Source organism: Mustela erminea, chromosome 21, assembly GCF_009829155.1.
Source record: "Mustela erminea isolate mMusErm1 chromosome 21, mMusErm1.Pri, whole genome shotgun sequence".
Taxonomy (NCBI): domain Eukaryota; kingdom Metazoa; phylum Chordata; class Mammalia; order Carnivora; family Mustelidae; genus Mustela; species Mustela erminea.
The window spans coordinates 27,121,184-27,135,894 of record NC_045634.1 but is presented as its reverse complement, the minus strand read 5'-3'; the positions used below and the strand labels follow the sequence as shown (position 1 = coordinate 27,135,894).

Here is a 14,711-nt window from a genome sequence, read left to right as displayed (position 1 = left end):
GCTCCCTGCTCCCTGAGGAGTAAAATCTTTAAAAAAAAAAAAAAAGTTCAGTGATCTGGAGCCAATAAATAATGGAGTACCTATGCACTAAGAACGGTCCTGCTATGTACCAGCTCTCGGTAACACACTGTCATAGACCTATCCTGCTAGGAAGTTCACATTAATTAAGTAAGGTAGGTTTAACCAACCTCATTTTTTAACTAAAACTAACGTTAATAATATTCCATCATTTGTCCAAGGTTAAATCCTAAACTGAAGATTAAACCGAAATCTAACTCTTTCTAACGCCCCTGCTCTTTACATTGACCATTTAATTGTGTTACTATATATATTACATATTTAATCAAGGCTTGCCTTTTAACAGTGTTTCACACAGTTTTTCACACTGTTTCTAACAATACTCCTTAAACATTATGCTTTTCTTCACCTCTCTCGTAAATTCAATCTATGCAGGGAAATGGCAAATAATGTCCAAAAAAACCCACCTTTTTTGATACAGTGATATGATCATCCCTAGGTTTCTCTAGGGATATTTAGCCTCCTTAGGGATGAATTCTGAAACTGTATTCTGTGGAACACAAATGAAAGTTTACTTCAGGATTAGTGATCAGTATCACAGTGATTATTCTTGTAAATATTTCAAATACTTTAAGACAAATAATATAAAAAATTTTAAGTACATTTATAAATGTATAAAGTCTTATGGTTGTCTCTTTTCTAAATGCTGCAAATAAAGTAGTCAACACATTTACAAACTTTTTATAAATCTTTAAAATTATCATACCCACATCAGAAACTCTTCATGAAATGACCTGACACATAACATGTTGCTTCATCTGCACCGTTGACAAATTGAATGTCATAAACTCATCTTAAGTCTAAAATATTCAAACATTACCATATTTTGTCTAAATTCTTTCTGTTCATTTCATAGGCCAGCAGATTTATCTGGGAGACCAGTAGTTACTTTTCACCTTAATCCCAAAGAATAGCATCATGTTTCCCGAGAATGTATAGATGTTGCAACTGAGTGTTACAGGTGTGCAAGTGGCCTGAGGTCAAGCAAAGCCAGTGTTGCTACAGAGCATTTTACCCCTTACCTGAAGGACAGTGAAGAGTGGGACTCAGAGCAGAGCAAATAATCATTCATTCCTAAGAGCCTCCTGGGCTACCTTGCTGTCTATGCTGCATTTGTGTGAGGAACTGTTTCCTTTCTAATTTTTATATGCAATTATCTCTGGTATTTCAGAACATGGAAATTTTCACTTTACATACGAATCTTGTTATAAACATGTTTACGAGTTGCCACGCTGCTGAAAAACAGCAGACCTCTAAACAACTTGTATTCTTTGCCCCCAGCAATGCATCTCTTTGGCCTCAACTGGCAGTTACAGCAGACTGAAAATGACACATTTGAGAATGGAAAAGTGAATTCTGATACTATGCCAACAAACACGGTATCATTACCTTCTGGCGACAATGGTAAGAGAAAGAATTATGTGTCTTGTGTGTTTCTTTTAACATCTCTTTTCCATAAATTTATTTTTATCCATGTCACATCCAGTTATATCTGGGAGAGGAAAAAGATTTTGAAATACAGATGTCATCTTTTAATGAGGGGTTTTTATTCATTTAGTTGAAAGATTGGAAATTCTCCTTTTTACTATAGGAATAGTATGATTTTCTGCCTTCTGAGTTGACGGCTAGGCTTTTCCACCTTGTCCTCTGTAAGTGTGTATTTTGTCTGATTTTTAGTCTGTAAATAGGCTATAATTCACTATACCATCTCATATATTGTATCTTGGGTGTATTAAGCTTTTTTCATTCAGTTAGCATATGGAGTTGGAATACTATGTTAATTTTGTTATAAAAGCTTTCAAATATAAGACACATTAAAGGATTATAATTTATTGACCTTTCTTCTGCTTGTTCCTTCTGTAAACCTTCATAAGTTTGCACTTTGGGCTAACAGACTTTCAGGTCACTTGGTTCTGAATTAAAAACAGAATTTAAGAAGTCTGAAAATTCTTCCTTTCATTTTTCTATATATACACCCAGAAAAATGTATATATGCATGTATACATTTATATTATATACACCTGCCCATTATTTCAATACCTGTGTGTGTGTGTATTTTGACACTTGGCAATCTCGGACTTTTTACAAAATGTTATAATACTTTATATCTCAAAGCAAGCGAATCAAGATACCTTTTTTGGTCACATAAATATATTGTCTGCCTTTAAGCGTTTCCCAAGATGTTTTTCTCTGTTTGTTTCTTCTTATCTCATGAATTTATTTTCTGCTTTGGCATCAATTATGTCTGTCCTCGAGTGGCTAGTTTCTCTGCAAGACTAGAGAGAAGCTATTGTGTATTTATAAATAACATAATATCTATTTATTTATATTTTTATATATGCTTTCACTGGACACGTGCCCATTCACCATGACTAAGCCGTCATCATTTTTCTGTTCTCTGTTTTCTCGTCTTTTGTTTTATTTTAACAACAATACTTTATGGTATTTCTCTTCCTTCTCAGGGAGCCTGAGGAATTCTATAAGACGTTAGATTTTCATGGTAGTAATAAAAACCCTTCGCCCCACACCTGTATGGAGCCTTTTGATGTAAGACTCCACATGTCCCAAGAAACTATAAGCCGGTGACCTATTAGTAATGAAAACTGTAGGTGGGGGATATTGCAGCTAAGTAAACAGTTGTTTAATTTTTTATACACTGATAACACACAGATGAACCATTCGCTCAAGTGACGGCACAGAAAGGGAGAGTGTTTATTCTGGGCTTCTAGAGATTAAAATGTAGCCTGTCTCTTAAAGTGGATGGTTTCTATGAAAAGAGCCCGATGGCACGTACTAACCACACGTGGAAGGAACTTTTTTGTTAGACTCAAAAAATTAGTCTAAAAAGAGAAAGGCTTATTGTAGGCATGTTTTCTTTTACAACATCCTGGCCTTTTATCATGGTGAAGATGAAAATAGAGCACAGCTAATTAGTTCCACAATACTTGAGCGGCATAATACTAAGAGAGCTGTGGATTGAGAGATGCTCCCCCAGCCGCGTGCTGGTCCCTAGTACTCTGCCCGGGAGTACCTCCTCCTGCTTGAATCCGTGGTCCTCCACTCACATAAACCTCCGTTCAAATCCTAGTTTCTTCACCTGTTTACTTTGTGACTTTGGTCAAGGGGCTTCGTGGTTCAGATCCTGCGAGAAGATTTTGGGATACTGTTGGAATAAACCATCTGGGATCATAGCAGTTCCAGGCATTTGAAAGAACATCATGGTGGAAGGGGTGGGGGGTGCACCTGGGTGGCTCAGTCAGTTAAGCATCTGCCTTCGGCTCAGGTCATGATCCCAAGGTCCGGGATCGAGCCCTGCTGAGCAGTGGCCTGCTTCTCCTCCCTCTGCTGCTCCCCCTGCTTGTGCTCTCTCTCTGTGTCAAATAAATAAAATCTTTTTAAAAAGAAAGAACATCAGTACATACAGCTTCAGAAATTCTGTGGAGCAAATAGAGTTTTAAACTCTTCTCTATGTCTGCAGTAAGAAATCCACACTATGTCCCACGCCCATACCCATCTGAAATACGTTTCCCAAAATAGTGCTTATCCTCATTTTGTGACATGCACCCTGGTTTGCTTACTCTGCTGTGCTTCCCATTTAAACAAGTGCTGGTTGACACTTACTCACAAAATTTCACAGTTTACAAAGGATGGTGGTCCACACTTTCAACAGCACTGCTCTGAAAGTCCCCTCCTCTAGGAGAGACCGAAGTTCCCCGACGTGATCACAGAATGCACTGCGTACAGTTGACGTGAGGCTGTAGGACTGTATATACATGGAAGGAAAGAACCTTCTTCCTAGCCTAGCCCTATAAAGAAGCTCCCCACGTAAGGAACAGGCACCAGATGCTCCAGGATGAGTTAGGTACTCCGGCCCACCAGCTGGACTGGCATTCAGAGACATTCCTCCTTACGGAAAGCAAAGCTAGCTCTGGGCTCAGACCTTGTCGGCAAAGTGGAACCTAGTTAGTAGTCACTTGTCTTCTTTATTATGCCTCAAACAGCACCCCCCCCCAAAACCCTAAATTTTGAAGATTCTTATTTCCATTTTTCCAAGTATCTCTTAAATACTTCCATGTATCTCTTAAATACTTACAGCCCTGGGGTTCGGGGGGCAGGAGGGGACAGTATTTACAAGACAGAAGAGGTACCTGAAAATCACAGGTTTTAAACCTCTGTGACGACTCTGCCCTGTCCATTCACTGTCGTCCACGACCTCAGCTTTTCAAGTATCCAGAGAAGCCTATCACATCATCTCGTTAGAAATTTGAGATTGCCACCCTTAGGAGAGCCTTAGAATTCTGAACAAAGCTCACTAGGAGATCTAACTGTGCTAAGTATAATGAGACCACTGAGTCACAGCCCCTAAATACTCTACTTTTGTTTATGCAGTCCTATTTTATTCTCATTTTTTTAAGTACAACGCTAAGGAACAGTCATGGGGTTAAGGCTTTAGGAAACTCCCTGCTAGCTTGTAAGCCCATTTAAACAGAAGCTTCTAAGTGGTATTTAGTATATAAAAAAAGAATTTCTATTATATTCCATGAGACCATCTATGACTGCCAGTTTTAGAGACGAAGTGTCAGAAGTGTGGGGTCTCAGGCGAAACTGACGGACATTGGACAATGTGGATAAAGAGAGGAGAATGAGGTTTTTCAACTTCCAATACCCGTCTCTTTCCAAAAACTACAACTACTCCCCTGGACCAAGGAATTCACTTAGCCTAATGTACTGGAAAGAATGACTCAGGCCTGTATTCGGTTCCTAGCTCCTTCATTTATTTACTTTGTAACCTTGAGCAAGTCACCTCACCTCTTAGAGCCTCAGTTTCCTCACGTGTACATAATACCCATCTCCCGGCTCATTGACCGCCAAAGGTCTGGCCGCCCTACTCCACTTCCCTTGCAGACTCCCACCCACACATGTCAACCCTTGTTCCAGATCTACCCAAGTCCTCAGAACCCAGCTCTCTCCACAGATGGGCCCCCTTCTGTTCAACAACAAATAGAAACCTCCCCAGGAAGTTCTCTTAATTTCTTGTCAACAAGTCATTCCTCTGTGTGTCTGTCTGTACGTTGACACCCTTTGCCCTGTATTCGAAGCTCATCTTCCCATGAGCACTCTCAATCCCATTCTGTGTCTTCCAGATCTGCCCACTATTGACACCTGCCAGGAACATGAGAACCTACGGAGGCCTCTCAACGTCTTTTTTAAAAAGCCCCAAATCCCTCGACTCTCCCTCCTAGTCCAGTTCTACCCTATTTGTCCCTTCTCCCGCCACACCCAGCCTTCGTGAGCACAGCATCACAGCATCTGTATTAAGTATATTCACTCCCTTGCTTTCCACATACCCCTTTCTCATGGCTCGTTCTCCACCGTCGTGCACTGACACTGGTGTCTTCTGGGGGTATCACCTGCTACCTCGGTAGCATCAATGAAACCTCTTCCATCTTTATCATCTTTGAGTTCTTGGTAGCGTATGATAGTTAACCTAACCCTCCTAATGGAAATGTTCTTTTCTCGTAGCTTCTGTGATACCGCATTCACCTTGGCTCTCTTCCTGACTCTTTGGCAGTAACTTGACTCATCTGTTGACTCAGCTTTCTCCTGCTGATCCCTCCACATTGTCTCTGCTCAGGACTCTGCTCTTTTTTGGAATAGGATTCCTCTGTGTTCTCTTATCTGCTCTCCTGGCTTCAGTCACGTTCTCTGTGCTATGTGACATTCTGCGTGCTTCCAAATCAATATAGGTATATATGATATATGGATATACATAGAAATTTTTCTACCTTTGAGCTCCAGACAACTCTGCAAAATCTATCCAGGTCCCTTTGGAACTTTTCCACCAGGGTGTCTTCCAGGTGCCTCAAACTGTCCGGGTCTAAAACTGAGCCGATCAACTACTTGTTCTTGCATCCAGATTCAGTGGCTTAAGAGAACAGTTGGCATCAGTTTTCCTGATTCTGGACATGGACTCGGAAATTCTGTGATTGTGCTTGGTGTTTTCATGCAGTTGCTTTCAGATGTCAGCTGGGGCTGTTTAAAAGCTCCACTGAGCTAGATGTCCAAGGTGGCTCACTCTCATGGCTGGCACTTAGTGCTGTGTGTTGGCCAGAACTCAACTGTGGCTGCTGACCAGAACATTCCATGGGGCTTGGACTTCTCAGAGCAGAGCAGCTGGTTCTGAAGAGAAGTTTCCCAAGAGGGAGCATTCCAAGAGACCCACACAGAAGTTATAAGCCTTCGCACATCCTACAATATTGAACACTTGAGGATGCCACTTCCATTGCATCCTGTTGGTCAAGAAAGTAACATCAGCCCAGATTCATGGGAAGGAGAATTAAACTCTCTGTCTTGTGGGTAAATGCCAGGGATTCATTTCATGAGAGCATGAGCAATTAAAGATATTGTGGTGACCATCTTCTGGAAAACACAATTGCTGTATCATCTCTTTCCAAATTTGTCTCTCCTTCACAGCCTTCTGGGCCGGGAAATGGCATCATCATCCACCCAGTTTACCTGGGCCAGAATTTCAGGAGGGATGCCTGGCTCCTCCTACTCTCTCAGCTCCAGATTCAGTGAATAGCCTAGTCCTATCAGTTCTAACGTCACAGTATCTCTTGGATCCATCATCCCTCACCTGAGTTGGAGAAGCCACCTTCTGTCTGGGCTGTTATGTCTCTAGTCTTGCTCACAGAGTTTTCAAACACAAATTTGAGATATCAGTACCCTGTCTGACCCCCTCCAGTGACCTAGACTCTCATCAGATGCTTTTCAGTGATTTCCAAGGCTCCCCACAATCTGGCTGTAGATCATACCGTACTCTAATACGGAAACAGTATTGGAAAAAGATAGAGCCTAGGCTTTAGAGCCAACCCACCTGGCTTCACATCCTAGTTCTGATCCTTAATGGCTTTGTTACCTGGGACAAGGTGTCTATAGCTTCTTTGGCCTTAAGTTTTCTCATCGTTAGAACCGTCTTAAGGATTCAATGGAAATACTTAAAACGGTGTGTAGTACATAATAAAGGCTTAAAAAATGTTAGTGGCTATCACTGGTACTACTTAATGTATGTCTTCTTTGCCAGAGTAGGAGACACAGATTATATCTGTTCTCCGCTGCTCTGTCCCAAGCTCTCAGCACAGCTATAGACATGTAAAACATGCTCAGTTAGTATTTGTCAAAGGAATAGATGAAAATATTACGACTAAATGCTATAAAGTACATAAAGGGCCCAACGCCGTGCCTTGCAAAGTATACGCAGAACAAATTTGGTAGAGCCTAGTGGTTAAGAATTGAAGCTCTCTTACTGGCCGGCTAGGCATGTGTGACCTTCCCTAACCTGCTGATTCTCCGTGCGGTAGTCCTGATGTTTAAATCAAATCCCGCCTATAGGCTGCCAGGCAGTGACTGGAACATGGCAAGATTTGAGACATGTCAATAATTATTAGTTCATGCTTTTTAACACAATTCTAGATCACACACTTGTAATTTGTAGCTAAGTTTTTAAGAAGATACATCTTTAAATCTGCATCAGGACTATTCCCTAAAGCAATAATAGAAATCCTTATTATTAGTTATTTGGATTTTATGAAAGGAATCTTATCCTTAATATTCCTTTGAATGCAGAGTATTGTAAAGCTATTTACTGAACATATGTTATGTGTCATGCATGGAGCAAGGCTCTGAGAATATAGCTGTGGCGGGGTGGGGGGGAGATAATCCCGGCTGTTCTCGGAGCATGTGAATTGCTAGGCAAGAAACCAAGCAGGCAATTACAGTGAGTTAGCAAATAGAGAGCACCATGGCAGGATATTTCAACACTACTTTATTTGAAAGGAACAATAAGACAAATGCCAAAATTTAGTAGAGACTTGTTTGGGATAATGTAAGACAAAAAGCCATAAATTTGGGCGAGTATAACTCCGGCAAATTACTTCTCCAATCAAAAGCAAAACAAAACAAAAACATCCACTCCTTTTGTACAAACTTCCAGTTATAAAGTAGGAAGATTATGGGGTATAATGTAGAGCACGGTGATCATAGCTAATAATACTGTATTGGATATTTGAAAGTTAAGAGAGTAGATTTTTTTTTTTTTTTAAGTTACCGTACAGTGCAATATTGGTTTCTGGAGTACAGTTCAGTGGTTCATCCCTTACATACAACACCTGGTGCTCATCGCAGTGTCCCCCTTAATGCCCGCCCCCCATCCAGCCCATCCCCCACCCACCTCCCTCCTTCCGTTGTTACTTTGTTCTCTGTCCTCTGCTGTTCAGAGTCTCTGATGGCCTGTCTCCCTCACTAAGACAGTAGGTCTTAAAAGTTCTCTTCACAAGAAAGAGGTGGTAATTATGTGAGGTGATGGCTGTCAACAAGACTCATCGTGGTGACTGCTTCACGTTGGGTACAAGTGTCAGGTCGTCACACTGTACTTGGAAACAAATGAAATGTTTTATGTCAATTATGTATGAACAAAAAATTTTTTCAACTCCTGAGCACAGATTTAAAAACTACATATATATGTTTGTGTACGTATATATACATACATATATATGTGGGTATATATATATATATATATATATATATATATATATATGAGATTAGTCCTGTTGAAACAAAATAATTCCAGTGCTTTTCAACTTTACATTTTTGTTTATCATATATGAATTTTCTCAAGTACTGGACGATTTCGGAGAATTAAATTTTATAGCAAGTTGAAGATCACCTATGATTTGAAGAAATGGGCTAAAAGGGCCGCAGGTGCCTTGTGTTTTCTTCAGTATTGTTTATATAATTTGAGTTGCAGTGTGCAGTAGTTCCTTAACTAGGTGCCGTATAGATTTTTGTTCATTAAACTGTATTCGCAAAGTAGTTCTGTTTCAATTCAATTCTCTTGCGATGCAACCCTGTCTGTCCACCACGCTAAGTTATGGCATGTGGTTGTTTATAAACAGATACGTTCTCTCAGAGATCTCAGAGTCAGGGTGTGAATCCAAAGTGACGTCATAGGCCTGGAGGATGGGCTACTGATGGTCTGTAAACGCCTAACCTTGCTTCCTGACATCTTAATTATTAGTGCCTCTGTGGGACTCAAGACGTATTATCATTCACCCTCCCCAACAATGGAGTTAGACTTTCACAGTTGGATTTCTTTTTGGCCTTTCCATTTTAATAATTATGGGCTTGTTTACTCGCATCCTGTGCAGGCAGCAAAGTCATGGTCTGGAATGGCAAAATAGTTAGTATTGAGCATCTGTGCTTTTTCTGATGTCACAGAATAATTTTCAGGCAGATACCAGACCTCCTGATAATGAGTATGATTTCAATATTCCATTTTGTCCTTATAACGTCTAGGGTTGGTAAATCATTATTTATACAATATCTCAGAGTTCAAGGCATGGTTAATGCAGTATCTGAAAAATGCCAATTTTATGGAAAAAATTTCCCTGATGTGTTTGCCTAGAAACAGGGGAATTACCTAAGAAGGAGAGGAGTAACAATAACTTCAGGGATGTGACCTCTTTATGTGTTCACGCTCTGACAACCATATTTTAAGACGTTCGGAGTGTTGTGACACATACTTACTGATGAAAGGGAAATTCACAGTTAGTAGGTAAAAAGACTGCTAGTGGCTCCCACATTCAGACGCAACAGGACATGTTGGGAAAAAATCTTCAAGATGATACCCTATTGTGTTAGAAGACATGGTACACCTCACTCTTACTGTGAAGGTTTTAATTGGTTTGATTCCTAACCTACACGCTTTGAGTTTAGAATAACTACAGGGCACTCTGTTGCCCTCTCTATTTTTTTCTCCATTTTTCCTCCTTTTTCTCTTAGCAAAACCTACAAACAACCTTCCTGTTTCCTATGATCATTCCCAGGCTCAGGCTCCGGGGGCTTAAGGATGGAGTGATCTCAGTGAGGGAGAACAGAGAGCACCAGACCCGGCCCTCCTTTTATTTCCTCTGAAGCCAACGTGTTCAGGAATTCAGGACATGATGAAAGACATCTGTGTCCTGGCTTTTATCTGGGAGGACGGATGAGCTTCAGAGGAAAAGGTTGCTCGAGTATTTACAAGTTTATCAAACTGTGTCAATGGCTCGCTGACTTCCAGGTGTGGTTCCAATCCATGAAGAGCATTTGAAAACGCTAACAGCATTGACCACACTTGACTTGGCCAAATGAGAGAAGAGCCGGGACTTGAAAAGCAGTAGGACAGAATTTAGAAAGACAAAGCCCCTTCACAGGACTGCGGTCCCGTGACATTCACACTGGAGGCTTTTGCAAGAACGTTACACTAATCCAAGCCGCCAGGTCACTGGATTTAGGTAAAGGAAAGTCGGCCATGTCCCACTCCATCTCTGATTCTAGTAAGAGGTCAGGTCTGCATCTGTCTTTTAGAAAAGATCCATTGTAAGACTTTAATTCAAAACAAATTAATTCTCTTTTCTTTTTAAGTATTTTATTTATTTATTGGAGAGAGAGAGAGAGCAAGCAAGCACAAGCAGGGAGGAACTGTAAAGGGAGAGACAGGCCCCCTGCTGAGCAAGGACCCTGATGAGGGGCTCAGTCCCAGGGCCCTGACATCATGACCTAAGCTGAAGACAGGCGTTTAACCGACTGAGCCACCCAGGCACCCCCAAATATATTCATTCTAAATTGTGTAACAATTAGAAACAAATAGAACTGGATGGGCACTTTAAAGCAAGAGTCCTATTTCAGAGGAAAAGCTAGACTAGATTAGTGATCTTCAAGCTATTTAGTTCTTGGGCCTTGAGACAAAATAGGAATACAGATTTAAATTAAAGTGTATTTCCTGCAACCATAAGACTCATAAATATTTTGAAAACCTGTTTTCTTTTAAATGGAATTGTACTCATAATTACAAGTTGTACCCATTTGACTAAAATCAACCTAATTATTCTATAACTATGTGAACCATTTTTATAACTACTAAATATAAAAAGTGTACATGTATTGAAAATACCTCTCCAAGTAAGGTGAATGGGGGCTTTCCCAATTAGTCCAGCTAGTCATGGATGGATATTATTACAAAAGCAAAGGAGGAGGCACCTAGGTGCTCAGTGGGTTAATCCTCTGCCTTCGGCTCAGGTCATGATCCCAGGGTCGTGGGATCGAGCCCCACGTCGGGCTCTCTGCTTAGCAGGGAGCCTGCTTTCTCCTCTCTCTCTGCCTGTCTCTCTGCCTGCTGGTGATCTCTGTCAAATAAATAAATAAAATATTTTTTAAAAAAGCAAAGGAAAAAGATTCAGTATCAATTTTATTCCTGTTTCTTTTTTTATAAATATAAATATAAGAAATCTTGCCGCAAAATAAGCAGATGGGAAGGAAAGGATTTTTTTAGAGTGATGCTATTCAACTGTTTGAAATCCTTATTAGTCATATGTCAAGAATCACGTTGTGATCTATTTCTAAAAGGTGTGTTGAGTGGTCTGCAAGCTGTCAGCTCTGTCACTTGTCTTTGTCAGTCTTACTGAGAGCACAGAACTGACAACTACCTGCTTTCAAAAATATTTGGTCCCAAGTCTTCCAAATCCACCCATTTCTCAGCTTCTGTGAAGTATATCCATAAAAAGCCTTCCCAAGGCTTAGCAAAGCACTCCTAATTGTACCCGTTACTCTTTCTTTACCTTAGTGGCTTTGTTTAACCCGATATCCACAGAATGGCGTGGAAAATGGAACTTGTGTTCATTTTCATTTACCTTTGTTATTACAGTGTCTTTTGAATGCTTTTGTTGTAGCATATGTTTTAAATACCTCTAATTGGCTCATTTAATTTGTAGGAAATACTAGATAATTTCCTGGCAGAGCTAGGACTCATTAAAATGAAACTTTCTGTCAGAAAAAGATTTCTTCAGTTCAAATAAAGTAATAATACATTTTGTCACCGTCATCACAGCTCTGAATTCCTTTTCTAAGGCAATAGCAGAGAGACAGATAGAGTACAGATCCTTGCCATGAGTTTGGCAGTTGGATTGAATAAAGCATCACTGTCTTTAATAGTTCTTACCTTATGGATGTTGTCTTCGTAGTCAGGAAACCTTTCTGCCGGTGGAAGGCGGTTAGGATGGATAATGAGGTCACCAAACAGACATGTTCTCTCTCCCTCTTGATGTCTCGGACTTCACAACTTACCAACAGTCTTAAATATTCTGATCTTAATGCCACACTTTGTCCTTGATAGAAATACATGCAAGACAGGGAAAGACACTAAATCTCTCCCTCAGGCTTATAGTGTCTCAAATAAAGGAGGCTTCGTCAACAATGCTACTTTCAAGTTTGCCTTTGTTTGGCACATTAGAAGCTTTATATGCTCAAGACAATGTGTCATAGTAAGATTCTGAATATGTGAGAGGTATGCCCTTCTGTTGTAAAGAGAGTCTACATATGGAAATTGTTGAGGTTCTAGAAATTAATTCCCTTAAAACAGACGACTACTCTCCTCATTGAAAATCTTCCCAAAATATGTAAGGAAGAAGGGAAGGAAGGAGGCAGGGAGGAAAGAAAAAAAAACTTCATGTAGTCTTCATACCTAGGAGTATGACTCCTCTTATTTGAAGACTCCTGGACTAACTGACCTCCATGGGCACTTGAACTCTGAGACGCCATGATGTTATGATTAGTCAGTGTTTTTCATTACAGGGAGACAGAAAACAATGATCTCAACTCCTACTGCCCCCATTCAGCACATCCAATCAACCTTGGTTCTTCTGTCTCACAAATGAAAGAACCTTCTTTGTGAAAAGGAGCCACCTGTTTAATTGCTGTGGGACTAATTGGATAAGTAAACACACATAGTGATACAACGGTAGGCACACATATCATTTCTGTGAGAAGAGCCTTAACCCCTTGAAATCAGTATATGGAGAAAACAACAAAGCAAAACCTGAGACCCTGCAAGTCACAACTTGATTACTATTTCCAGAGCTAATGCTTGGGCCAGGATGATGGCCGGGGAGACAAGGTTCTGTGATGAGCACCATTCTATGCTTACCAGCATTCAAAGCGCGGGTGTGCTATTCAAGCTGCTAAAAACCATTTATAGCAGCTCTGCATAGGATTAACGCCATTGAGTGGATTAGATCACGGAAGCTTCAGAAAATAACAATAGGACTTGCTAATAACAATGAAGTATAATGATAGCCTTAGTGATGTACAAATTTGATGAGTGCGTCCAAATTGGAACCACTTCCGTATTTAAATATGACATGTGTACGAACCAGTCTTCGTAGGGAAAAGGACTACTACTTTATTCAGTATTTTTAAAATACTTTCAGGTAGAAGTCAATCCAAAGACAAGAACCTGTTAGGAGTTTAGTATGAATTATTACTCAAGGAATTTCACATTATAGTATCCATGGCAGTGCTTATTTCATAAGAACTGGGCATTTCTTTCTAATCAAAATAACTCCAGGGGCATCTGGGTGGCTCAGTTGGTTAGGCGTCTGCCTTGGGCTGCCGTGGTGACCTTAGGGACCTGGGATCTGAGCCCATGTAGAGCTCCCTGCTCAGCGGGGAGTCTGCTTCTCCCTCTGGCCCTCCCCCTCCCCCGCTTCCCACTCATGCATGTGCTTACTCTCTCTCTCTCTCAAATAAATAAAGAAAATCTTTTAAAAAAGTAAGTATAGAAAAACCTATAAATTTATATCCTAAAACTGAAACCCAAGCAGATTCTCTGGTGTGGTTCAATGGGTTACCACATCTGATTCTATATAAATTAGACAAATTCAAAACTTAATAATTTAAAATAATTTTTTTTAATAAAAAGAAAAGATTTCGCTGATGACTACGTAAGACACACAGTTTTGGAGTTCTGCAGGCCTCACTTTGAATCTTGATTCTACCACTAACTTTGGGCAGGTGGTTTATTTCTCTGAGCCTTCGTCTCTTCATCTCAAAATAATGTCAACCTCATGGAGTTTTTTTGAAATTCAAAACACATAAATTAGATGAAACTACTTAACATATCATAGGACTTCAGTAAAGTTCGTTCCATTTCTCCTTTTTCTCTCTTTAATCTTTTCATTAAAAACTAATTTATGGGGGCACCTGGTGGCTCAGTGGGTTAAGCCTCTGCCTTTGGCCCAGGTCACGGTCTCAGGGTCCTGGGATCGAGCCCCGCATTGGGCTCTCTGTTCAGCAGGGAGCCTGCTTCCCTTCCTCTCTCTCTGCCTGCCTCTATGCCTATTTGTGATCTCTCTCTCTCTCTCTCTCTTTGTGTCAAATAAATAAATAAATAAATCTTTTAAAAAAAAAAAAACAAAAACTAATTTCTGGGGGCACCTGGATGGCTCTGTTGGTTGAGCCTCCAAATCTTGATTTCAGCTCAGGTCACGATCTCAGGGCTGTGAGATCAAGTTCCATGTCCTCTGCACTAAGTACGGAGCCTGCTTAAGATTCTCCTTCTCTCCCTCTTTTTAAACAAACAAACAAACAAAACTAATTTATGATATATATAGGTGCTAATTGCAAAGAAACATCCAAAACGTACAGTAACATTTGGCCTCAGGTATTTAAAATTCCATATGAATCAAGAAAGATATCTGATTGGAGAGAAAACGAACATAATCTCTGAGCAGTCAGATTATATTTTTTTATCTTTGTATTTA

The 14,711-nt window shown here is 40.2% G+C and overlaps 1 protein-coding gene across 12 annotated transcripts in view; it reads left to right on the top strand.

Annotated features, from left to right (window-relative positions):
- Nucleotides 1–14,711, top strand: part of TENM3 (teneurin transmembrane protein 3) — a 1,246,978-nt gene that overhangs the window by 1,103,368 nt on the left and 128,899 nt on the right. For all 12 annotated transcript variants that reach the window (XM_032328838.1, XM_032328846.1, XM_032328840.1 and 9 more), the window contains one exon: nucleotides 1,360–1,482. In XM_032328838.1, the coding sequence (XP_032184729.1) occupies nucleotides 1,360–1,482 (123 nt within the window). The remainder of the gene's footprint in view (nucleotides 1–1,359; nucleotides 1,483–14,711) is intronic.